Here is a 27671-nt window from a genome sequence, read left to right as displayed (position 1 = left end):
CTCTGCCCCAATGTCTTGTGATGTTTTATTCCTCTTACACCAAAGCAATCAGCTAACAAACCTTTTTTATCCATTTAGAGCTACATTTAATGTTGGGGAAGGTCCACAAAACCAATACAAGTATAACGTGATTTAGTCATCATCACTGACGCATCATTCTCAAGAGTACTTTAAGCCTGAAGGAACAGTTATAAAATGTGAGCGGGGCTTGGGATCCGTAAATCTGAAGTGCAGCTCATGATGGGTTGTGTGTTTCCTTTAGGTAATCTTCAGCGGTTATTCTTAACATGAGCAGCAAGATGAGAAGCGCCGAGTGCACAGTAATGTGTGTGTGTGTCGGTACCTGCTGCACAGGCTGCTGTATGTATCCCTGCTGCTGGATGCTGGGTGTGGGTGGTGGGTATGTGGGCACGGGGACAGGCTGACCAGGCTGGAGCATGTAGCCGGTGGGGGCCGGATTCTGGAGCACCATGGAGTGGGAATAGACGCCCGTCTGGTGGTCTGGCACTTCGCCCGGTGCCAGGCTCAACTGGCTGAACTGGTTTCCCAGACTGTCCTGCTGCAACACACACACACACACACTTCCTTAACCTAAACACTCTGCTTTACTCATCTATAGTAATGAAATATTCACCTATTTACACAGCTACTTCAAAATAAAAAAAATAAAAAAAGGTTGCGAGTCAAATTATGTTAAAAATATATATCCCCAAATCAGATTTTGCTCCAACCATGTTCAAACAGGATTAAATTACAGAACAGCTGCTGGTTGCCACGAAACTCCTTGATCAGGGAAATAGCTGCTCTGCTCCTATACAGAAAAGCATACCCCACTCCCTTCATCATTTCTTCTGTACTTTAAACGGCAAGCGATTTTTCCCTCAAGTGACCTGAAAGTAATATTCCTGTGACATAATTCTCTAAAGCAGTATAAAGCCTCGCTGCTGCATCATCACGCCACTAGAGTCAAAAGGAGTGAGCAGACACTCTTAATATGCAGACTCCCCCTTTTGACCTGCCAATCAAAAGTCTCCGGAGAAGCGAGGGCGATATGGCTGCTCTTAGAAAGCTCGGAAAGCTAAAAAGCAGGACTGAAAACTTGAGGATTTAGATCTGTCAGAGTCTGGGCCATTTCCCACTGCTAACATCTAAGAGAGTGCCGCTCCGTTCTGTTCTACAGAGATGGCGGTGTATTAAATGGCTGCGGGGCGCCTTAAATTATTTCTATTGTGCCATTAGACATTGTCATCGCCAGCTTTCCAGCTTTAACATAAATATAACATTTTCAGCATCGATATTGACGAGCGAGCCGACAAGCTGACTCCAAGTTATATAGGCAGTTAAGAATTGTTAAGTTTAACCGGATGAACCGGATGAGATGGTGATGAATTATGGTAATGGAACCGATGGAGTGCAAATGGTTCTAACAAGTAGTAAAAAAAAATCCATTAAAAATAAATCTAGTTCAAATGATCAGACAAACAAGAGAATAACAAGATGAGCAGAGGAGGAGGGGGAGGGAAGTATGAAGAAAATCAGGGGAGTGAGAGAAGACAGGGTGTTACTGAGAGAGAGAGAGAGAGAGAGAGAGAGAGAGAAAGATGGAGGGAGGGAGAAAGAGGAAGATGGAGAAATAGCGAGAGAGAGAGAGAGAGAGAGAGAGAGAGGGATCAAGGGAGAGAGAGAGAGAGAGAGAGATGGAGGAAGAGAGGGAGAGCAGTACCACAGTGTAGTGTTGGTTTAGAGGAACAGGCAGGAGCGGAGGAGGATAAGAGATCGTTGAGTACTGCACACACTGACCACAATGCTGCAGAGGAGAGAGAGAGAGGAGAAAAAAAAAAAAAAGACAGCGATGGAGCAGAAGACATCGAAGAAATAATGTCTCAAATTCACACTGAAAGGAGAGGAGAGACAACGGTATAACAGGAACGGATGCAACGAGCAGGCAGAGACATGACGGGCTACAGAACTGAATCTAGCTTTCACAGATTTAGCATGTTGTACGCTGATCACTGGTAGGCTGATGTGGAAGAAAAAGACGCTACACTAACCTGTGTTACAACATGATTGGTTGGCTGGTGCTGCGGAGGTGGAGGAGGCGGAGCCATGTGCTGCTGGCCCCTCCCCTGCTGTGATGTCAAGCCGGGGTTGTAGACCACAGTGGCGCCGTCGGGGCTCGCGAATGGCTGACCTGCAGCGTCAGAAAGAACGGGTTCTCATTAGTGTCATTAAATCTAGATTAGGCTTCACTTTACAGAACAGCACAGAGAGAGCTGTGAGGAGTTAGTCAAGACATCGTTAAGACAAGAAAAGCAGGGCCACGAGTCTGACTTGGATATTAAAGCATTATTATTTTAAATGCTTCAGAAAAAGTCCCTGATCACTCAGATGATTGTGATGGCATATTTTTAAACATTGAGACATCTTTATAATATACAAAAATGTCAAATGGACATAATTAGCAGCGTCTCCTATATTTCCCTGCTGCCGAAAAACAACATATTCACTCGGCAGTGGTAACAGACTCCACCCCCCCTCCTGCTGGAACTGGGGCAGGTGGTACGCACCTGTTTGAGAGTGTAGCAGCACGCTGCCCGCTGGGATGCCTGAGGCCTCCAGAGGAAGGAGGTAGTAGCTTGTGTTAGCGTTAGCACTAGTGTTAGTATCAGCACGGGTGGTGGCGTTCGTGGCGGACATCGGAGGGCCCGGGTCTCTGGTGCTTGCACCGACATGCCTGGTCGGAGCGGGCACAGCTTGGATGGGTAACGACAAGGCGGGACGAGACAGAGAGCCGGTAGACGAACCTACACTACTACAGGAGTCAGAACCTGTGACGAGAAGTAATGGAAAAAAAAAACTAGTTTTGTGTTCTGTGGGTTTTGGGAGGAAAAAATTAGCTTGGACACAACGATACAGGTGTGGCGATGAAGCAAGCAATAGGAGATTATGGTGAAAATGAAAATGAATAGAACTTGGCCAAAAAAAACCCAAATTGAATTAATGTGCATGCGGCGGTGTTGCCATGGCGACTTGTCTGAGTCGTTTCTTCTATTCTAACTGAACAGGAAACGTTAAATGGATGTCCTTCACCACGTCCGGCCTTCATCGTTTTTCATTCTTGTATACTTGGTACCAAACCATTTTTTTTTGCACCTTCTACGCATCCGGACCGAGTGTAGAATCTGTTAATATTAAAAAAGGCTCGTTTGTTCACAATCTAGAGTGAATAAATACAAGAAATCTCCGAAACATCATGTCAGGCTACTGCTGATTCCATTCACTACGGGGCTGTACATCCAGGACTGCTCTCACACACAAAAGCTTCTCAGGGGGCTTTTTTCATGTCAGCAGGACACAGACACAGGGAGAGGTCACTCGATGGAAGAGAGGCTGTTAAATATTAAAAGGGAATTATATATGGGCCGTTAAATATCAGCGCATTAATAAGCGATGAACGCAGGCTGGGGGACGGCCGTGAATGGGGATGCTGCTGCTTTTGTTTTAGGGTGAAAGGAGGATGGAGAGAGGATGACTAGAGCAAAAATATTTACACTGAATGCTGTGTGTGTGTGTGTGTGTGTGTGTGAGCAGCAGTGATGCCAGCAGGGGGACAAGCGCATGCACAGAGATAGAAAATGGATGGTGAGACAGAGTGTTAGATAACGACATTGAGAATGTATAGAAAATCGCAGTGTGTGATTTTTTTAATGTGCATTTCTTACTTGTTCTAGACATTCCTGAGGCTTTTAGTGTGTGTGTGTGTGTGGGTTCACATGTGTGTCACCTATTTTAGATAGCTTGGGCGTGTGCCATTATACACCCTGCTGCTGCTCTTTCGGCTGAAGATAGAGAGTGTATGTGTGTGAGTGAATGAGAGAGAGAGAGAGACAGAGAGAGAGACACATTAAAACAGTCTAATGGTATTTGCACAGAGGGCATGTGGGGTGTGTGTGTGTTTCTAACAGCCTGTCTGTGTGGAATTGTACATGTTTGAATAATTTGCCTTCTCTCTCCTATCTGTATTACACAGAAGCTGATGTGATGTTGGAATTAGCACGCTTATGTCTAAGAACTAGTTCTCCTGATGCACATACGTGTGTGTGTGTGTGTACCAGTTTTAGACAGTCTCCCTGTGCTCCTGCTGCTAGCAGTGCTGTCTCTGCGAATCAGCACGCTGATGCTGCTGAAGCTGCTGGCTTTAGTGATGGCCGGCCTGCCGTTTCTGTGCGAGCTGTCCGAGTCTGTGCTGCTCCATGGCCGTGGCTCCAGGCTTCGTGGCTCGTTCTCCGAGCTGCTGTCCCTCAACCTGCAACACACACACATACACACACACCTGATTTGTATCACACCTTTAAGTGAACCTATCTGTATAATAATGTACTGTGCACTACCTGAAGATTTGCCGTTTCTGATGGCTGCTAATGTAACCCATGTCCTCCTGAATCCTACAGCACAAGAGAACAAAATCATAAATAAGAAATAATATGCAAATAACACTAATAATAACACTAATAATAACACTAATAATAATAATAATAGATTCCCATAGGAATTCATGTAATAGAGAAGTAACAATTATATAGATAGACAGACTTTACCGTTTATCAACCTGGAAATGATCTTGACCCTGTGGAGTTTAAAAAAAAAAAAAAAAAAGCAGCATTACTACATTATTATTTATTACATCTATAATTTTTTTTTTTTAAGTTATATTATCAATAAAGGTATTATTATTATTATTCATGACTAAATGTATTATTAACAACCACTAGAAGTATTATTATTTATCACTAAAGACATTATTATTATTTGTGTTATTATTATTATTTACTACTAAAAGTATTATTATTATTATTATTGCCAGTGAAGCTCACATCCTGAGCGAAGATCCGCTCTCGTGCTCTTTGGTACTCCTCCTCTCTCTCCTCGATGGATTTGCTCCTCCGGTCGTCCTTCAGGCGCATCCTCAGCTACACAAGTAAACAAAGACGCGTTTAAATATGCGAGCCAGCGTTCACCTTTAGACGTCCGCAAGCCAAACAATATGACCGTGTCGTCTTGTATCCAAGTGCCTGGGAGTGTCTGGGAAACTGTTGGTCTTCGGGGTTTAAAATCAGTCACGATCCAGGTCAGGATTTTTTTTTTTTGCACTATCCGGGGGGAGAAGATTTTCCGTGACTTTTTCCAGACTGACTAACAGTAACCAGAATATCTGGGAATTTTTCAAGGTCAACAATATTGAAAGCTACTGTGTTAATGGCAGTGAATAAGGACAGATTTCCATGAAGCCTAAAAACATATAATTATCATGAGTAGAATTCCGATAGATAGACAGACAGACAATTAAATAGACAGACAGATAGATAGTTAGACAAATAGATAGACAGGCAGACAGGTAGATAGAGACAGAAAATTAAATAGATAGACTGATAGACAGACAGATAGTTAGACAAATATATAGACAGATATGCAGACAGACGGACAGACAGAGAAAATTAAATAGATAGATTGATAGACAGACAAATAGACAGAGACAGACAGACAGACGGATAGAGACAAAAAATTAAAGAGATAGATTGATAGACAGACAGACAAATAGACAGACAGACAGATAGTTAGTAAGATGAGATAGATAGACAGAAAATTAAATAGATAGATTGATAGACAGACAGACAAATAGACAGACAGACAGTTAGTAAGATGAGATAGATAGACAGAAAATTAAATAGATAGATTGATAGACAGACAGACAGTTAGACAAATAGATACAGATAGACAGACAGATAGACTTTTCATCCCAATAGAAAATTGACAATATTTATTTTTCAATGTAAAGCTTTTCCAGTTCTTTCTCATCCGTCTGTCCACGTGCAGTTGCTTACCCTTCCATCCTCCTGGTCTAGACTTAAACTGTCCCTCTTCAGGATGTAGCGCTTTTGGAAATCGTCGGTTTTGTCGTCTTTGATATGCTCCGAGAACTTCTGATCCGGTCTGGAAAAGACAGAGGCTTGTATTCACACTCTGAAAACAGTTGTAAAAGATTTATTGTACTGATTTATGTCCGAGGTTCTTCACAGCTTTAATGTGATCAAGATGCTGTACTAAAAAAATATTATATCCATATCTGTGAAAGCTCAGGGCCACGATCCTGTACGTTTCTCTCTCAGGTTCCTCTTTAATACAAGTTTTTTTCCTGGTGAATAGAATCATGGGATTGCGGACATTTATTATGGGCGTATGTGCTCGAGCTGTAGATGGCTTATGATGGAAAACTGAATTATAAAACACACAACAAGGAGTCGATCTTTACAGAAAAGAGCTGGGCAGTGAGGTTATCTTAGGTACAGCATCCACACATGTAAGAATACTGTGATACTAATAACAGCAACCATCATTATCTGCATATTAACGCATACTAATGCAGAAAAGCCATGAACAAGCTGAAAAGATTGCGTTCTCAGCAGATTGCCTGCTTTTTTGAATTGCACATCACAGCCCGTTTTGGCCGAATGCCACCGAACTCCGGGAACACTTAACTCGAGTTTTGCTATCTAGTGTTTAAAAGCGTAAATGTCAGCGCCTTTCGGGGTATCGCCGAGCAGGAAGTGAGGCAAAACTCGGCTAATAAGCATCTCTCGGTCCGAAGAGAGTCGTTAGAACAATAACACACCTCGTTTATAAAGTGCTTTTCATTTTCGCTCCAAAGTTAATGATGGCAATAAAAGTAATAGAACAACATTACAAATATGAGTGATGAAAAAAATTAAACGTATAAAAAATAAATAAATAAATAATGAAACCCAATGAAGATGCAATACAATAACTGGCATTGCTAACTCTCTCTGTACTGCAGTAGAATGGCACATCACTAACTATATATAAAAAATTAAAAGTATTAAGTGAAGCGTAATGTTATTAGAAAAGTAAGATCCCATGCAGGAAGTGTAGGCGAGAGTTTAGGAGAGTTTGTGTGTTGACACTCACATCCTGGTATTGCTGGTTTTGTTGATGATGACCGATTTGCCGCTCTGGTCGACGTTGTGTTCTAAGCCGAAATACGCCGCCACTCTGTGCAGCAGCATCCGGTGGTATGATGTCATAGGGGGGAACTTCCTCTTGTGGGACCTGAGACGAAAACATTGTGAATTACGTCCGTGATCATTATTTACACAGATCAGGCATAACATTATGACCATGTGCCTAATGTTGTTGTCGTCCCCATTTTGCTGCACTGACCCGTCACGCACTGTGTATTCTGACACCTTTCTATCAGAACCAGCATTAACTTCTTCAGCAATTTGAGCAACAGTAGCTAATCTGTTGGATCAGATCACACGGGTCAGCCTTCGCTCCCCACGTTCATCAATGAGCCTTGGGTCGCCCATTACCCTGTGGCCGGTTCACCACTCTTCCTTCCTTGGACTACTTTTGATAGATACCGACCACTGCAGACCGGGAACACTCCACAAGAGCTGCAGTTTTGGAGATGCTCTGATCCAGTGGTCTAGCCATCACAATTTGGCCCTTCATCAAACTCACTCAAATCCTTACACTTGTCTATTTTTCCTGCTTCTAACACACAACTTTGAGGACAAAATGTTCACTTGCTGCCTAATATATCCCACACACTAACAGGTGCCATGATGAGATCATCAGTCTTATTCACTTCACCTGTCAGTGGTCATATTATTATGGCTAATCAGTGTATATTCACTCGTCTTAGCTAGTCAAGAGCCTAATGAGTGAGGTTCTGCTTTTCCACAGGCCTCGGGAAGTCTGAAGCAGCATTTCCGGCATGAGACAAGGACAAAAACATCAGCACTAACATTCTGCATTGTTGTCGCTGCTTCGACAATCCCTCATATTATTGATTCCTTATTATTTATGAAGGTCATGTATTCAAATAGTAAAAATACTTGCTACTGAAAGCTAGAATGTGACCTTGATGAGTTTGAGAAGGAGAAATGTGCTAGTAGTGAGTCATGGCAGCAAGTGCAACAGGTTTCTTTTAAATGAAAAAGTTAAAATATTATATTATATTATATTTTATATATATATATATATATATATATATATATATATATATATATATATATATATATATATATATATATATATATATATATATATATATATATATATATATATATATTTTATATATATAAAAGTTTTGTTTAGAATAGATGTAAACAAATATGAACAGGATGTATATGTAGAGGAGTGTGTGAAGAGGTTATATGGGAGTATTTCAGAGCTACATGGCAGCAGGCTAATGTCCGGTCTTTAAATAATTCATTTAATTGGTCAGTGTTATTTCCCTGTGGATTTGAAGAGCACTCGCAGTCCTGAAGAACTTACTCGTTGTTGCCGATGAAGTCCAGAATGTCCTGCTCCAGCTTCAGCAGCATCATTCGGTCCCTGCAACGACAAACCTGTATTAATATTCCTTAGAAACCTAGCCATAGGGGAAAAAAGAAGAGAAAAACTTATTAGGCTGCGTTCAATCTGCTGGCAGATTTACAAACGAGATGAAACCTAATCCGAGCACAAAAGCCTGAACGGCTGATCGGGTTAAAGGAATCGTTCGAGGAGAAAAGAAATCCAATTTGCGCAATTTTCCGCTTAATCAAAATGTAATCGATTAGCCAGGGACGTGCCTGGTGCGTCGGAGACTTTCGGGGCGCGGCGTATCCGTGGTCGACGTAGTCATTGGAAAACCCTGTGGTGTGTTTCTGATCTTCTGAGTCAATAAACAAACACTGCACTACACATGTCTAGCACTTTCCCCCTTTAAACCAGAGCAGCTTAAACATGATTGGCTCTCGCGTTTTATGATGTCATAACACTAACCCTTTCAGCAACATTTCTTCCAAGGACATTTTCCCCTCTTCCCGATCTGACCCAATGTTCGTTTAAATTCTAATCAAACCCTAGATTTCAGAGAAAAGGCAAAGAGATGCAGAGAAAGCCTAAACAACTATAAATATTTTTTTCTCAAATAAAGAACCTGCTTTAAGCCTTGAGGCATCAATCTTCCCCTGAAGCTCCGCTCAAAGTTGCTTTTTTTCCCTTTGAAAATAGTTTAGTTTGCAAACAAACTTCTGTTTTGTTTTTTTTGGAGCAACGCTCGATTTGTTAGCTCCCGGTGGCATCGCCCAGCAGGCTGCATGGTGCAGGAGGGAATTAATGATCAAAACTGACAGGAGGAGAGGTACGGGGCTTTATAGTACGAACATACCGAGGATTATTCTTCAGTGTGTTGACCAAAAATTCATGGAGATCGATGCCTGTGGAGTCGGTGTACTCCTGACTGGGGTCTGAGAGACAGACAAAGAGAGAGAAAGAGAGAGAGAGAGAGAGAGAGAGAGAGAGAGAGAGAGAGATTTTACATGCTGCATACATTCTGCTGCCTCCATCTGGCGTGTGAGAAAACATCTCATCTGCCAGCACCAGTCACTCTGACTGACGCACACACACACACCCCTTCTGCTGCTTTATATTAGGCACCATATCCTACAATCTCCTGATTATTATACTCATCTAAAATATATATATATATTCAAGGCTTATTGAAAGTGGGATGTTTACAATACATCATCAGCCAACCCACTATGACATACACAGACACACACCTCTCGACAGTGATCTTCTTGGCGCTTTGTCGGCTCGCTCTGTCTTTTCCGGGCTCTTCTCGCCATGTTCTTCATCCCCGCTGGCAGCTTCCTCTTTCTCCGAAGCCTGGCTGAGCTGCAAATGGATCTTATCCTGTAGGACGCACGTTGAGCGGCACAATTAGCCGTTTTAATTAAAACACGTTAAAAAAAATAAATGCCTAGGAATTACCTGCTTTTTTAAAACACCACAAATGCCATGATGGATATTTAAATGTTTCATTAAATATAAAAAAAAATAAATAAATATAAAACCATGACATTCTTTTGATCAAAGAGAAAATTAGTGCATTCACTCTGATCTTCCTTTCTTAGGCAGAATAATTCAACACATTTGAGAAAGAGAGAGAGAGAGAGAGAGAGAACACAAAAAGCATCACTCTATATAGAAATCTGTTTATTTATTTATTATTAATAAATTTTTTTTACATTCAGACCAAATTGCTTTGCTGGTCCAATCACCTCCTCTATACCGACACTAATAATTGTTAGACCTAGCATAAAAAAGTGTGATCCGAGACGCACAATCAGGAGTGTGTTTGTTTATAATATATTTATATATTCATATATTATATATATATATATATATATATATATATATATATATATATATATATATATATATATATATATATAAAAAGAACATGTGTCTTGGCGCAGGATGTTTTTTTTTATTGTTTTTTTTTTTTTTAGCCATATCCGTCCATCACTGCTGTCTCTTTCTCCTGCTTTATTTCTCTCAAGGACACAACCTGGTCCATCAGTAACTGCCTTGCCCTTTACAAGGATGAAGGGGGGAAAAAAAAAAAACCATACACATGGATGACGAGACGGGGCAAAACGAGCTCGGCTCTCCATTGATCAACTGCTGTGTCTCGAGCTCAATAGTGACGCTGCTGCAGAAGAATAAGATGTGAGGCCGCCGAGCAAAAGAAAGAAAGAAAGGAAGCAAGGTAAATAAAGTGAGAGGAAAAAAGACAAGGTTGTGAATTGACCTTCATTCACGAAGGAAAGAGACAAAAAAAATAAATAAATAAATAAAAAATAAATAAATAAATCAAATCAATCTCATTCACGTGCTCAAGGACGTAACTCTGATTAACATCTGTTCATCCTCGCAGTCCAGTCACACACACAGACCAAATTACTGCTGATCGTCCTGAAATAAAATCTATTTGCAGTGCAGTTCAGACATATATTTTAGCCTGTTACCTGTAGTGGTGTGCTTAATATTTCGCAAATAATGTGAGAAAAACAGCTATTAAGAATTGTTCTGTTTTTTTTAATGAGTAAAATATATCCAGCTCCTGGGTTGAGAACTCTGACCCCGGCTGCCCGATAGATGCTGAGTAACTCGATTTATATTTTTATATTATACACAAATGGGGTGTGTGTGTGGATCTTTTATTAAACGCATATTGAGAAACCGTTCCTGCTCTCTTGGTCTCGTTTGCTGAGCCTTTCTACGGTCTAATTCGGAGCTTTCCGGTGGCAGCCATGCTAATTTCGCAATTTTTTTTTTGCCTTTAAATGTGCCGTATAAGCGCTGGAGGTGCGGTCTAGCTGAGGCGGCCTTACTGTTCTCCGAGCTTTGCGATAACTTAATAATGGGTGGGAATGGGTTTTGAGTGAAAGTGGCCAATTATATCAATCCACAGAGAGAGGAAGAGAGGAGAGGGGAGGGAAGGGAAGGGAAGGGGAAAAAAAAAAAATCCGCAGAGCTGCAAGCCGCTGACGCAGGAAAATTACATTTTATAGAGATGATGGATGCAAGCAATACTGCGCTCGGGACAAACTGACTCCCTGTACGCATCTATTAAATACACACAAACAGCGCACCGTCTATTAAACACACACATCACCATTAGGGTAAGGGAGAAAGGAAGGGGAAAAAAAAAAAAAAAAAGCAGACACACTTTTCAATCAAACACACCTACCACACACTGAGCTCAATTACTGAGTGGATTGCTGATGCTGTGGAAGTGTGACTCTCCAGAGCTACAGCTGCATCCAGGAGTACAGGGACAGGTGGGATAATGGAAAAATATAGCATCTTGAAGGTATTTAGGGTTTATGAAATTTAGGCCTGGGATTGTTTTTGCGTTAGAGAATGAGTGCTTTATATGAACCAACATATCGAGAGCTGCTCTGTGCGTCGATGACGAGGTCAAAACGCGGTTCAGAGAGAGAACCTGTTTGAGGAAGCGCAAGCTAGACCCCGGTGCGACATGCATGCCAAGAATCCTGAACACACCCCAAACCCTCTGATCAATCTGGCCTGGCCGTATGACTTGAGCTGTTCTAATGAACACAAGCATCCATTATTATCATTGTCTGCACCATTTACAAATCCTTTCTGTTCGCTTTGAGACATCCCCCCCCTCCCCAACACCTAATTAAGCAAGTATGATTAAGCAGCAAAACATTTAAAGTTCATTTGCTTTCTCTTTTTGTACTTTTTTCTGCACACTCAACAGGAAACTGGATTTAAAGGTCAATGTAACTATGAAACACAATTTAGGTGTTTTTTTTTTTTTTGCTCAAGAAGGAACTAAAGAATACCAAACGTACGAGCCAAGACCCTGCAGAAAAATTATCACAGAATACGCCAGTATACTCATTTACAAGATGTCGGCTCAGTACTAGGGTTTGGTAGAGAAGCCATTGAGACCTGGCTGTAATGAAGGGGTTTTCGTACTATGGTGAACTTCCACCAGAAGCCTAACGTTGCCACCCTTTGTGAACAGATTTGAAAGCAGAGGTCAGACAAAAAGGAATCTCCTATATGACGCAAGGGAAAGTTACAAAAAAACTCAGCTTAGATTAAGGTTATACCAGGACCAGCCCCTGAAGCCAGCCATGGAGGTGATGTCTGTGGGCAAGCGTGTGTCTGGGCCACCCACGTAATGGCGTCAAGGCCCCATACGCCTCGGCAGTTGTGGTGGGAAGTACTTTCACCAAGTAGCCTCTGTATGGACCTTGAGCAAGAGCCATAACCCTAAACCCTCAAGGCAAATTAGGTTTCATGGAAAGGATATCTCTCGGTTCTCTTGGCACAATCAAGTGGACCACCAACACATACTCAAGCATAGTGAGGTGATCATAGTGTCTAAAAAAAAATGAGCAGCCTTCAGAACATGAGTTAAATTCACAGGGTTTGGAGAAGAACCAGTTGAGGAAGCTAGGGCATCGACTAGATCCCCCTAGAACTGTATCAGGCATGTCTCACTGGACAGACATCCCAGAAAAGGACCATTTGAATGATTACAGGTCAGACTTTCCCCCAAGAGAAGCTGGAATCTGTGGGTGACTGGGGATAGAGAAGTCTGGATTGGATTGACCTCCTTAATCTGTTGCTGCCACAACCCTCACCCGAAAACTGAGCAGCCACGGACAATCTCGCATGCCACAAAGGTACCTGACAATTGGGACAACGTTGGTTCGCATTTCATTGACCAACAACGCAACTTATTAAGAACCCAAAGTACTCATACACAAGACCTTCTTTATTAGGGGGAAGCCTCTGGGTTTCTGTTTACTGCTGATTAAATTCATTGCTGCGTTCATAATGAAATACACCAGTTCACTTAGCCCTTGACTAACAGCATTGCCAGAGGGGGATTTCTTTTAAAACCCTTGCAGCCCATCCTGATTTTGATTTTTTTCCCCAGAGGGAGTATAGATTGTTTTTTATCCTGAAGAGCATTTTAATAAAAATAATAAGACGACTTTATAAATACTAGATTTGACCCTCAAAACTAAAAGAGGTGTGATAAGCTGTGGGTTAATTACCTGCCTGAAAACAATACAAATCACTGAAATACTCCAAGTTAATCAAGACTAAATGTGTGTGAATTCTATTTAAACAGCCTGTAAATGTAAGTGGTCATTTCATCACAAATATTTAGCAAGCTACATGCAGGCAGAGGTCATAAATCTTGAGGTCATCTCATAAATCATGAGGTATCTGTGGACACTTGACCATCTCAGCCATATGTAAACACAGCTTTGTTTAGAATAATCACTGTAGGTGGGAGCAGTAAGATTTCTGGGAACTAAGGTGGCCCTGAACCTGTTCCAGCAGGACAAAGGGATGTGGTAGTGTAGTAACTACTGATCGAAGGAATCTTGAAATTTGAAACCCAGGTCCACCGAGCTGCCATCCCTGGGCCCCTGAGCAAGGCCCTCAACCCTCAATTGCTCAGTTGTATAAAATGAGATAAAGTGCAAGTCGCTCTGGATAAGGCTGTCAGATGCTGCAAGTGTAAAACGTACGTGTACATCAAACAAACATGGTGTCAAAACTGGTACGGAAAAAGATAAACCCACTCGACCACATGGAACACTTTCGGGAGGAACCGGAATGCCTGACCTCACTAAAGCTCATGTGGCTGAATAAACAAATCCCATCAGCCCCATTCTGAGCCTTCCTGAAGCGTGGAGGTTAATATAAAACAGCAAAGTGGGGCTAAAAAAAAATTGGAATGCGGTCGAAAAGCATAGTGAGGTCAGTTGTCCACATACTTTTGTCTATTTAGTCTGCATCATTGTTTAGTTTATTGCAATACATACATCATGGTCATAATGCACAGCCCTAATTTAGACACACACATACATATATATATATACATACACACACATACACATACATATACACATACATACACACACTTTACCTGATGTGATGGCTCTGAGATTGTGGGTGGCGACGATTCTTCACACACCGCCAAACTCCGGACTAATTTTACTTTTGCGTTTGACTGGAGGAGATAAACCGTGGTTGTGAATAAAGAGCTGTTCAGCTTATTGTTGTCAGAAAACAGTTCAGATGTAAAACGCCAACCTCTGCACTTCTCGCCCACACGGAAAACAAAACATGGAAAATGATTTTCAGAGGTCAACGAGCTCGAGCGCCAACGAGCCGCTGCAGAGCGCTGCGTTTTAAGAGCGGCGGAGCGGCGAGCTGTTTGCGCCGTCGCTGTCCGTCAACGTCTGAAAATCTGTTCGAAAGGTCAACGAGCACTACAAACACCGAAACAATGACGCTGTCAAGACCGAACGTATCAAAACGGAAGGTACAAAGTGAAAACAAGCACTACATGAGCAAGACACGCACACAAAAGAACTGAAAGCTCATTTGTATACAAAAACACCACCGCTCACCCACCCCCCCAAACACACACAAAAAAAACAAAACACACAGCTGCAAAGACTCAAAAAATCCACAAGATGCGCTTCATGAACAAATCCAGATCGCATGACGACACAAAGGAACATGCTTTTGTCCAAGATGCACAGTAATGATGCAAACTCCATGAACATGACTGCACTTGGTGGAGATGATCTCCACGAAGTACGCCTTGTTCCCGAAAAACACCCCAAAAGCATTTTAGCCATCGCCTTCATTAAAGCGCCATTAAAATGCACTTATGAAGGTAATTTGCCAACTTGATGGCTTGCTTTTTTAATACTCGGGAGTACTATACCCCACCAAGTGCTGCTGCTGCCGTCTCCTGTGCTCTTAAAATTTTTATTTAGTCAGTACTAAAAGGCCAAAGCTTTTCAAATCTGAGGTTTTTCCAGCATATAAATCTCAGCAGGAGAAACCGAGCGAGATTAGCGCCGAGGCCGTTCAGTACCGGGAAAACAAGGAACGTTCTGACACCTAATCAAGACTTTTTACCAGACGAGCAGCGCGACACGAGCCGGAGCTCACAGATGGAGTTATTAGTCATTGATGCTAGAGCGTGCGTTAGATGACGGTACCGTACCTTGGAACGTCTCATTGGCTGTCCTGCTGTGGTGGACGGCTGCGTGACAGGAAGTAGAGACAGAGACACCATTTTTACAAATCGGTTTACAAGCTGGATTTCAATACAACTTCTGCAGCAGGAGGATCATTCAAATCACACGAATAACCAAACCTTTGCTCTTTCATTAAACTACTTTCCACACCGGCTAGCGGTCAGAAACATTTCAATTTGTTTTTTAGGAGATGCTTGTTGGTATTCTGTCCGGCTTTAACTTTTATTCTTTTCGATACAGTGAAGAGAAGACTGATGATGATTAATATTTCAGAAATATACCATACTGAAGGTTTTAGCTAGTCTCAACATCTACAAAAATCCCTCAAAAGACAATAAGGCTGTTTGTGCTAGATGATGGACAGAGCGATCTTTTTCTGTCCATATTTCTTTTACCCACCATGAGTATTTTTTCTGTAAAAATAAATAAATAAAAAATAATTATTAAATTTTAGACCCATAGGTCATCGGTCCAAATCAACTCAAACACCTTTATTATTTTTAATAATATAGGTTTCCTCTGGCTTTTTTTTTTTTTTTTTTTGAAGAGTTTTTATTTGGTTTTGTTGCTGCCGTTGCATCAGACGTCATTTGCATAAAATGGTGAAAATATCAATTCAAATGTCAGTTTGTTGCCGTGTCTCTGGAATCGAGCCTCATGCTGTGAACTTGCATAGACAATGAACCGGCGCCTGCCTTGTCGCTTGCTAGTGTGAATGCAGATTAAGCCATGCCTTTCCCCTAATGGCTTCCGACATTTCCTATCATGCATCTTTATCCCTGTCAGCGTCGCACGCAGCTTGTGAACGTCGGAACAATTAAATATGAGCTGCCTTCTACTTGAAAAAATAAAACCGGTATATTCTCATGGATCACTATAACCATTGGGTTGGATCATTTCGTTCTCATGTGGATGGGGCGGGGCTAGCATTGAAGAAACCACGCCCATTAGAATAGAATCGTTTCTTCTCCAAACAGAGGAGATCAGTCAGAGAAACTCAGTGTTAAAATGGATCGAAAAAAATAAAATAAAATAAAATCCCTTCACTATCCGTCTCCAGATTTAATAATTACGGCTGATAAACCGGAGTGTCCCTGAAAAGTCTTTAAAGAATTGAAGCTTTGTCTGGTTGACAAATTTAAACCACCTCAGTGCAAAAACAATATTCCTTCCATCAGCCTGAATTTACTGTATCAGTAGTTTCTTGAAGCAAAAAAGGGGGAGGTATTTTAACAGCACCTTAAAAACCATTACCTTTAACCCATCTTTACAAAAATATTGGTTATATATCTGCAGTTGAAATAAATGGAACGTAGGATATGTATATGGATCTTTTGGGACGTGTGTGTGTGTTAGGATTGTACTGTAGCACTACAGTAAGTAGGTTGTTGCAGTGACAGAAGGTGTGCCATGCGAGTGCATCAGTGAAGCAGCTAATTGGGAAAGACAGAAAGCGAGAGAAAGACAGGGAGATGAAGTTTGGCTCTCTTTCTCCGTCATGCTGCCAGTGACAGATGGCGGCAAAGTCACACGCTTGCGCGCGCGCGCACCCACACACACACTTGCGCGCAGCCGTCCCATGACTTGGAATGACACACAGGAAGTTTGCGGATAAGCCTGCGGGATTTCAGCTCCAGATATTCGGGCCCCTCTGGCCTGCTTGGAGGCAGTCATGCAGCAGCTGGGCCAGGATCTGGCTCCCATTGGTTCGGTCCGCTGCTCTCGCTCGGAGGATTTACACCGTGATCCACTCGGTGAACCACGCGTCTCTCGTCTAGCCTTCGTTATATATCTCAGGGTAAGGAGTCGATTAAACATAATAAAACTCGCGATACGAGCCGTCTCGATCCCTGTTGTTTTAACAGCAGAACGTTTGTGTTAAATTATTTCGTTAGGGGGAAAAAAAAGACAACAAAACACCTCAGACTTGCTGTTCTCCTTCAGACACACCGATATATCACTCGAACCTTATTAAATTCCTGTGCTGCAGGTGACAAAGCAGATTTGTTTAGAGGTGCATTTGGACAATTATACGGTTTATCACATAATACAGTGCAACAGAGGTAGAAGGTAAAAGGATTTATTTCACTTAGAACCCTGGATACTGCAGGGTCTATGCGAGGGACCAGCAAAGCTGCTGTAAGGTATCCTTTTATTCCCCTGTGTGTGTGTGTTTGTGTAGTGTAGGCTCCCTCCTCCCCTCGTCCTCACCTGTGTTTGGTTACTGAGGTCCGTGCAGCTCTGTTCTTGCACACACTTGTTTGGTGTGTGCTCTTGGTGCTGCGTGTGTGTGGCGTTGTGTTCGTGTGCGTGGGCGGGGCTGTGCAGTTCGGGAGGGCCGTCGCTCTCGAGGACTTTCATCGCATCGCAGCCTCTTTCCTCCAGCGCAACTTCAGACATTCTCATCGGAGCCGACACCTAACACGCACGTACACACACACAACCTGCACAACACACACACACACACACACACAATAGGACAAGGAAGGGGACAATTAAAGCAGCGAGATTGTCATGGTATGTGGAGAAGGAAATAAAATGAATAAATGTGTATTAACTCTAATATTTCTGAACATTGGCAATGCATTTTATAGTGGTGTGTGTGTAGGTTACCGGCTGTGTTGGGGCAGTAACTCAGGGGGCAGTAGGACCCAGGTGCTTCCATGACCCTGTCACCAATGGTGGGGTCGGGTCACATGACCACGACCCGTGCACGCCTTCCGCATCGCCGTCACACACCTGCCACACACACACGCAAAAAAAAGAGCAAAAGGTCAGATGCTGCGCCATTACCCAAGAAGAATAGTTTTTTGGTTGTAGGCATGTCTGTACAGGTATGTGTCTGTCTGTGTGTGTGTGTGTGTGTATCTGTCTGTCTGTGTGTGTGTGTGTGTGTGTGTATCTGTCTGTCTGTGTGTGTCTGTGTGTCTGTGTGTGTGTGTGTGTGTGTGTATCTGTCTGTCTGTGTGTGTGTGTCTGTCTGTGTGTGTGTGTGTGTGTGTGCGCGCGCGCATTAAAATGAATGAAAGGTTTCCCAGTCTTGTGGGAGGAGGAAAAGAAAAAAAAATCTTTGAAAAGTGTCAAAGACAAAAAGTGCAGCCTGCATGAATATATGAATAAATACATATCACACTGACACCAGACAGAGAGAGAGAGAGAGAGAGAGAGAGAGAGAATGAATGAATGAATGAAAGAATGTAAGACAGAAAGACAATAGAATAGAATGAGAGACAAAGAGACATACAGACAGGCTAAGAGTGAGAAAGAGAGAAAACAGAAGAGACAAAGAGACAGTGGGACAAAAAGCAAGCGAGAGAGTGAGAGAGAGAGAGAGAGCCAGCTAGAGAGTGAGAGTGAGAGAGAGAGTGAGAGAAAGAAAGAAAATGTGTAAAAAGACAGTAAGAGAGTTGACAGGAAACAAAACAACCAACTGCAGTAGAGAGAGAAAGGAGGAGGTCAAAAGAACAGCAGAGAGAGAGAGATGGATGGAGAGAGAGATTGTCAGTCTCTTGCAGTGTGTCGGTTGTGTCCCTGCTGTGCTCACTGGCATCAGGTCTCAGAGCTGGCACTGACAACCTGCTGTGTGATCACAGAGGTCAAGAGGACTGACCCCGCACCTCTCTCACACACACACACACACTCAATCATCATACAAATGGCATGTGCGATACACACCTTAATCCAACCCTAAGTAAGATCAAACACAGCAGCAAGCACTAATATGATGTTAATGCTCTCTGACTAACACACACACACACACTAATCAAGATTCAGGAGATGAGCAGCACACACTCGCTGTGACAGGCTCACAGGTGGCGTCCATGACAGAAGCAGGTGTTTGTGCCCTAACCTCTTACTTACACACACACACACACACTAGAGGAATTTGACAGCTCACATGCTCATGTAGATCACGAGAGAGATAGAGAGAAAGTGTGTGTGTTTTTTGTGTGCCTGGATCAGAGTGCCCTACAGGCATCACTCACACAGTAATAGCTCCCTTGAAAGTGTCCTTCATCACAGTGTGTGTGTGTGTGTGTGTGTGTTTCACCTCCAGAATATATTCTGCAGAGATTGTAAGGGGGTCAGGGGGCTAGCTGTTAGCGCAGTACACTAATCATTCGTTCAGCTGGAGGACAATCAGGACAGACAGAGAGAGAGAGAGAAATAGAGCAAGCAGGAGAGAGAACAAGAGAGTGAGAGAGTGCGCACGAGAGAGAGAGAACGAGAGAGAGAAATAGAGCAAGCACGAGAGAGAGAGAGAGAGAGAACAAGAGAGCGAGAAAGCGTGAGAGGGAATGAGACACAGCGCACAGAGAGAACAAGAGAGGGGGTGAGAGATAGAGAGAGAGACGGAGAGACAGAGCAGAGAGAGAGAGAGAGAGATGGACTGACAGAAAAGGAAGAGAGAAACTCAGAAGAGAAACCCAACAGACGAAAGGAAGAGACAAGATAGCTGAAGGAAAGTGAGAGTTTGAGCAATAGACACATTAGAGAGAGAATGTGATGAACCTGAGAGCAACAGACAGATAAGGAAAGTGAGAGCGTAGGCGGTAGATGGAAGAGAGAGAGAGAGGGAGAGAGAGAGAGAGAGAGTCATTCAGAAGACAGAGTGAATTGCTATCAACCCTATAGCTGAGCTCCACACACACTGTTCATATCTGTTAGATCTCTCCATCATCCTTGTCTCCTGTCATCCTTTATCTCCTGTTCTCCATCTCTCCCTTCCCTCTCCCTCAGCTTCCCGTTCTGCTCCATCTTCTCCTCTCCCCAAAAGACTCAGCTTCTCAAAACACCCAGTGTGAGAACAAGCCCTAATATCTGAATCTGCATTTCAAAACACTCACACACGAATCGAGCTGTTTCTGTTCCTAATGCAGGAAAAAAAACCTTTGGAGGAAAAAAAAATGTTCTAGTTATATAAAAATAAAGAAATTAAAATATAATAATAATAATAACAATAATAATAACAATAACAACAACAATAATAATAATAAAAATAATAATAAAAAATAATAATAAAAAATAAATAAATAAAAAAATAGAAACAAAATATTCACTTTAAAAAAAACAATTAAAAAACCTTTAATTATTCAGAATTTTGATCATGTATATGTATTTAAGGTTTGGTTTAAATAAATAATAAATAAAAAAAATTAAATTAAATTAAGTAAAATAAATAAATAAAATTATCCAGTGCATTTCTTTTGCCGTAACACAAGGGGGCACAAAAGGTTGAGGATCCCCCCCAAACAATAGTTTATTTTGACAAATTATGCTGACCAAATAAATAAATAAATAAATATATAAATAAATAGCAACACTTAACAGTAGCTGTAAGAGATTGAAAATGTTTTTTTTTTTTTTTTAAAAGAAAAGTGAACACAGTAAAAAGGGTAACAATCGAAAGCACATGAGGAGCTGAAAAAAGGCATGTGAACAAATAAATAAATAAACCAATTCCAATAAAACAGGCAGCTGAAGAGATAGCTAGTCCATTAAAGCTAGCTCACAATTTTTATACCTTTTTTTTTTTTGCACAAAATTGCATATATATAATTTACTATTATTTATTTGCCGGTTGGCGGTATTGTTAATGATATCATTAGAGAGCATCACCATCTCCTTTTAGCTTTTCATCGATATTCATTTCCTCCAGCTGGAACCGAGCTTGACCTCAACGAGCTTGTTGCTATGCAACAAAGTGCCGATTGTTAAATAATAATTTAATAAATAAATAAATTCAAAACCGCATTGGACGGAAAGCGTAAGCAAATTCACGTATCAGTTTTATTTGCTGCATTGTACATTTATTTAATCCCTGTATGTTTTGTTTGTTGTTCCTGTACCACAAATTGCCTGAAGACATTTTTGGTGCTGGGCTGAGAATTTTTTTTCCCCCCCTCTCCTAAATCTGCAGGAAACGTGGAGTCCAACCTGTCGTTTATTTCTCCATTCATTTTTTTCTGATTTCAACTGAAGAATAAAATCTGTTCGATTTAAGATCAAACAAAAAACGGCAAGATTAAAGTGCGGAATAATAAAGAAATGAAAATTAAGTGTCAGATACAAGACTCCTCGACTACATGGAACTCAGTGAGAGAAGAGACTTCTTAAAGTTCTGAAGGATGATGAACGATCTCGTGGTCCAGTCTCCGGAGCACACTCGGGAGGACGGGGAGTTAGTCTGAGGACCAGTGTCTCGGACCTCCTGCCGTTAATATATTCAGGATCGTTTCTGTTAATTAGCCCATTGTCGTGCGCCGAACTCCTCCCGTTTACCCTGAGGCCACATTTTTTTAAATCCTTTTTCTGCCTCAGTGCAAAGAGAGCTGATGAAGCAGATTCCCCTTAATTATCATTTCATTAAGACGTGAGTGAACAATTCAAACCCTGACGCACTCGTGCTCGCGAATATTAATCGTCCTGAACTCTTACAAAAAAAAACACACACACAAAAAAAAACTGAGCGCTTCAGGGTAAATCAGACATGCAGTACACAATCATAAATAATAATAATAATAAAAAACACATTTATTTCTCTACGCTTATTTTATTATTTTTCTCCGCATGTGGCCTTCCTGCGGCGTCCAAAGCTGTATCACTTACACCGTTCCAGACATTAATGACATTAAGCAAGTGCCTGCAGCCATGCACTGCAATTTACACTGATGGAGCGCACCACGGTCTCTCTCGCTCTCTCTCGCTCTCTCTCACACACACACACACACACACACACACACGTCTCCAAACAGTAACCTCGTTCACTTTTGTGCGAATTGTGGAATCGCATGAACCGTAGCACAATTCACAAGGAAAGGGGTTAAAATTAAAAAAAAAAAGGGTACTAAACTCTAGCACTGGGGCGGGGTGGTACCCTTAGTACCTTTAGACTTCTTTTCCCCCTTTTTACACAAATTTACAGATTTAATAAATTAATTAAAATATTAAGTGCAAGCAAATCTCATTACAGCTCAGAACCCTTTTTTTCCCCCCTCTTTCCAGTGTTTAATATTTCAACAGAGGCTCAGTTTTAAAACTACAAGTCTCACACACACACACACACACACACACACGGTCCCATCTCACACGCACCTGCCTCATCCTCCCGGCGGCGTACATCGCTCGTTTCCATAGCGGCGTAGGACGGAAGGCGCTTGTTGGAGCGCGCCTCGGCTCTGTCTGTCTCTCTACCCATCGCCACGACGACCAGCTCTCTCTCTCTCTCTCTATCGCATATACACACACGCGCCGAGCCAAATCAACAGCTGGCTTTGGTGAGGTCATCCTTGTCTGAGCCAATGGAGATGATGCGCAGGACGGCTGCTAAGGTACAGCCCCCTTCCTCATTAGCCAATCGGCTGGCAACGAGGACCTGAGAGACAGACGACGCTGTGTGCGCGCACCTGCCTGTGTGTGCGTGTGTCGCACTGCCGCTAAGGGAGGGTCTGTCGGGGACATAACGTGCCAAGCGTCTCTCTGTATCAGGAATGTCAGGATCTCAGGCTTCATGACTAATCCCTTTCCACTTCACATCCACACTCGAGTGTCCTTTCCTCAAACCCTGGAAACTCAACAAGCACACTAAGTGCCCTCTTTACTCACTCCACGCAACCTCCATCGCAGATCGGTCGGCTTTGTTAGCACTCGTCCTGCATCACCGCCTCAGCAGCGTGAACGCTTTTCTACTCGGCTGCGAACTTCGCACGGGTTCTAAGCATCATGGCACGCATCACGTGTTCAAACATCAGCAGACTTATGGTCCCCATGGTCCAGCAGGCTACTCCCGAGGAAGTGCAAACAAACGACCACAACCTTTCAGAGCGCTCCGGATTGGGTTCTGTTTCATTTCCACACTGAAGAGTTAAACAGAAACATGGCCTGATGATAAGATGGGCTGCTTTTCCTTTTAGAGGCAGTGCTTCAGTGATAAAAACCTCAGCTGCAGGATTTGCTTTAAAACACAAGTTCGTGACGACAATCACGACAAGGGCAGAAGGTTTCCTGAGCAGAGGAAAGTCATGTGGCCCCAAAACACACACACACAATCTTACACACACAAAATAAAACTAAATCTCTCTCTTAAACACACACCCCCACACACCAATATCATAAAATCCAGAAAATCCAAACAATATAAAACCTTAGATCTGAATGCTCATATGCTCACAAACAATTCATTTATATGTATAAATATTTCCCAATGACTGGATGCGTGTACTGAATGAAGCGATGTGAGCGAGTCATGGCCATCATTATCAGAATCATCTAAACAGCCCTTAGTGTAGCCCGGGGGTTTCTGCAGGGGTCAGGTCTGTGACTCAAACAAATCAATCAGTGGAAGAAATTCACACACGAACACGTGACTGCTCACATCCCTTCATCTCCAAACACAAGAGCTGTTGTTCCTGCTGCTTTCACCTTGTCCTGCAACTCTTTTTTTTTTTTCTCCCCCCCAAACACTGCTTCTCTCACAGCCTGTAGGTGTGTTGTGAAATCTTCAGACAGTCCTGAGATGTGCAGTTGCCACTCTGTGACAGTTTCACCTACATGTTACTGAGCAAACCGATGACAAAGCTTTTACACCCATCAGCCATAACATTATGAGCACGTTATAGGTGCAGCGAATAACACTGTTCATGGCACCTGTTAGTGGGTGGGATATATTAGGCAGCAAGTGAACATTTTGTCCAAGTGTTAGAAGCAGGAAAAATGGGCAAGCGGTCTGCAGTGGTCAGTATCTATCAAAAATATCCTTCAAGTCTTGTAAACAATTTACAGGACTTAAAGGATCTGCTGCTAACATCTTGGTGCCAGATACCACAGCACACCTTCAGGGATCTAGTGGTGTCCTCGGTGTGTCAGGGCTGTTTTGGCAGCAAAAGGGGGACCAGTACGGTATTACCAGGTGGTCATAATGTTATGCCTGATCAGTGTATAATATATATATCTCTCATGTCCCTTTTTTCACGGATTTGAATACAGTGGAAGTGCATGACGTTGGGAGTGCTGCAATCCTCCTGTCATGTCACAATCAGTCGGTTTGTAAACCTCCCCTGCGGAGGTCGTCCGTCATCTGGTGTCTAATTTAACGTCCTTGAGGTTACGTGGAGACGTAAAGACGCTGTAGCAGAGACCATGCGGCTTTCTGCTGAAAAACAAACGGCCCTTTCTTTTCTCCTTTTTTTTTTTTTTTTTTAAATAAAAAACAAAAAAAAAAATAAAACCAGCCGCTGTCAGCTAATGCGTTAATGAACTCGACCTCCTCTGGCTTTCATTATAAAAATACATATTAAACTGACAACAACAACAAAAAAAAAAATGATAAAAGGCAGAAGAAAGCTCCCAAAAGCCGAGCCGAAGCGCGCCGTCTCCGTCGCCTCATCTGCATTATAAAGCAGTCGGAGGAGCCCTGCCGTATAATTAAGGCCCGCGATGCAATTTGCTTTGAGAAGAAGTGACAAATGTGTTTATTTACGCACTCCCTACGGAAGCTGGCGCCACCCTGAAGTGTGCAGGAAACGGCCGATGAAGAGGGGATGTGATAACCGACAGCCTCTAACGAGCTCCCGAAGGGTGAAGGGACATGAGTGGTGCTTTCCATCCTGCTCATCACGGCCCGTTTCTTACCCTCGATCTGGTTATTGCTGTGTGGGGTTTTTTTTTTTTGTGAGAAGGAGAGCGGACTTGGGATCGGTGTCGCTAGGGGAAGTTGAAAGGCGGTGCGAGGAAGCAGAGTGGTGATGCGAGTGGATAATAGCTCATCCTCATTAGTGAGAGACATCCTGAACAGCGGGTGTAGTGGGTCACCGCGGCTACACCGGGAACAAAGTGGATGTGATGGAGGCGCGCCAGATGGCACTGATTGGTCCTGTCACGCCGGCACAAATCAAACCCCAAACAAACGCCACGTGGTACTCGCCACACTAGCGCGAGCAATTCTCTATTCACGCTTTATAGTTAGTTGTGGGATGTCCAGGGGAATCGGACCAATCAGATTCGAGATCTCACAGCTCCAGTTTATCCATTGCGACTCCTTGGCTTGTTTGTTACCAGCCTCGGGCAAAAAATTTTTTCCTTGCTCCGTCCCTCACGGTAAACCAACTGCAGCAACCAGGGCATTCGATTCCCTCGGGCGAGGAGACGAAAACACTCACGCCTAACACAAGGTGCGGAAATAGCGCTACATCCACCAACCGGCTTTCCAGACCCGAGCTAGCTTACATGAACATCTCCAAATGCTCACTGCATCTAAACTCCAAACATCGTTTACCACCACACAGGATGATCAGGAGGGGAATTAATGTGCTACAAAACTACACAATCTGAACAGTCGGTCTGATTAGATGTAAACTGGAAGTCTAAAATGAAAATAAGAACCCCTCCCACCCCCCAAAAAAAGGCAAAAGTTTGTGCGCCCCTGGCCAAACTACATACAGATTGTTCACATGAAATGAAGTACACACACCATGTTTTGGAAATAAAAATGCAAGTGATAAACGATGCAATGTTACTCTGAACAAAATAAATAAATAAAATAAAAAAAAAGTGTGTGTGTGCAAAAGTTTTGATCAAGTTCACTAGGATTGAACAGAACCGTCGCTTGGATGATGGTAATAAATGCTCTGATCCTTCATCAGTAAAAAGCACGCATCGCTTCTGACGCAAAACATGTGTCGGGCAAGGCGAACCGTGGATCCAGCTTCTCATGTAACAAAAACATAGCAATGTCTCTCATCTTAAAAATAAATAACTAAATGAAATCAGACCGGGGAAAAAAAAAATCTAATCTGATCTCTAGGCTATGGAAAGGTGGGCGGAGTCAAGTTGTTCTTATTGGAGTGAAATTCCACTGTTATAGTAGAGATGAAGAGTCTCACACTCACTCCGCATGCTGATTGGCTGATTTAGCTTAACTAAAGAATAACTGTTTGTTTAGGTTTGCTGGTACCTGTAACGAGCGCTGCCAGAGTGACCAGATGCTATACTTTATTAAGAACTTGGATTTTTCACAGACAGCAGTTTGCTGAGTGAATACAGAATGGCACAAACAAAAACAAAAAAAAAATGACCATAGAAGAGCAGGTCACCCTTCAGGTCAGAGATGAATGAAGAGATGGGTTTGAGCTGACAGGAAGGACTACACTCTTTACACCTGTGCTGAGCTGAAAAGCATCTCAGAACACTCATCAGACCTCGAGATGTGAGAAGGTTCCACTCTGGTCATATAACCATATTTGTAGCCGTTATCTCTGAGGCTTGTTATACCTGAAGATAGCAAAACAAGCACAAGTTAGAAACCCATTCCCCATTCTCACCACACCGCAGGACTGCTCCACTTTACTGTACTGCAGCACAAAGAGTTAAGCAACACCTGAGTCACAGCTCCAGGTCCTGCAGATGCAGATTAGACCTCATTTCTTCCCCTTATTTATTTTCCTTATGACAGAAACGGGGCAGCTCAGGAAGCCTAACCAGACGCACTTTTAAAAAAAAACGTCACAAAGTCAAGAATCCTCAGTGGTTTGTTTTTGTTTAATGCTGTAGTTTTCAAACTACCATCTCCGTTCAGCTCCACGTGCGAGCGCGGCGCAACCCAAAACAAGGGGACGTGTTTCGAGAACCAAATAATATGGTGCAATAATCAGGCCTACTTTTATGACATATATCGCAGCATTCAGACACACCGTCGGCACGGAAACTTCAAAAATTATGTCGCCGTTCTGTAAGGATTCGTGGCTCTTAAAAAGAACGAAAACAAAATGGCTGACAAGCTAGGCCTTCCAATTAAACATCACAGAGAAATCTGTCTCTATAAAGTTTACGGCGACTTTAACAGCCTCCACGATTCTGCGCAACAATACTAGATCTCTAATAAAGCGGAGAAACCGGATCAAACCGGATCACTGCGACGCCAGCTCATTAAAACCTGTATCGTGGTAACGGAAAAGGTCCTCACTTTGTTGGTCAGCGTTTTAAAACACGGCTCATTTAGACATTTTATTTGCTCATAATGGCCGGCGCTAATGGAAACCAAAGTGATTTAGTACCGCACAAAATCCGGTGACCTTTAAATATTACACATTTTAAATCATTTTCAGGCCAATGTGCCACCCAGCAGTGCATTAGGCTTTAATAAAGGACCCAGGATTAAATTGGACCGAGGTCTTCTACAAAGTTCGGCTGTTACGTGGG

General features: G+C 42.5%; 1 protein-coding gene across 9 annotated transcripts in view; it reads right to left on the bottom strand.

The window, feature by feature from the left end:
- The window catches only part of LOC131347480 (R3H domain-containing protein 1), a 40143-nt gene that overhangs the window by 7361 nt on the left and 5111 nt on the right, over window positions 1–27671 (bottom strand). For 2 of the 9 annotated variants that reach the window (XM_058381547.1, XM_058381550.1), the window contains exons 2-18: window positions 18090–18215; window positions 17688–17920; window positions 15443–15481; window positions 14348–14431; window positions 9633–9765; window positions 9239–9317; window positions 8359–8418; window positions 6985–7125; window positions 5883–5991; window positions 4875–4970; window positions 4599–4627; window positions 4392–4445; window positions 4113–4306; window positions 2568–2828; window positions 2052–2191; window positions 1724–1807; window positions 344–559 (exon numbers count right to left, since the gene is read on the bottom strand). In XM_058381547.1, coding sequence (XP_058237530.1) covers window positions 344–559; window positions 1724–1807; window positions 2052–2191; window positions 2568–2828; window positions 4113–4306; window positions 4392–4445; window positions 4599–4627; window positions 4875–4970; window positions 5883–5991; window positions 6985–7125; window positions 8359–8418; window positions 9239–9317; window positions 9633–9765; window positions 14348–14431; window positions 15443–15481; window positions 17688–17882 — 1914 coding nt within the window. In that variant the 5' untranslated portion in view covers window positions 17883–17920; window positions 18090–18215. Of the gene's footprint in view, window positions 1–343; window positions 560–1723; window positions 1808–2051; window positions 2192–2567; window positions 2829–4112; window positions 4307–4391; window positions 4446–4598; window positions 4628–4874; window positions 4971–5882; window positions 5992–6984; window positions 7126–8358; window positions 8419–9238; window positions 9318–9632; window positions 9766–14347; window positions 14432–15442; window positions 15482–17687; window positions 17921–18089; window positions 18216–22571; window positions 22729–27671 lie in introns of those variants that run through there. The other 7 variants (XM_058381548.1, XM_058381549.1, XM_058381551.1 and 4 more) reach the window with 7 other exon arrangements.

Source organism: Hemibagrus wyckioides, linkage group LG27, assembly GCF_019097595.1.
Source record: "Hemibagrus wyckioides isolate EC202008001 linkage group LG27, SWU_Hwy_1.0, whole genome shotgun sequence".
NCBI classification, from domain to species: Eukaryota; Metazoa; Chordata; class Actinopteri; order Siluriformes; family Bagridae; genus Hemibagrus; species Hemibagrus wyckioides.
Note: the sequence above shows the minus strand (reverse complement) of the source record. Positions and strands in the feature narration are given on the sequence as shown.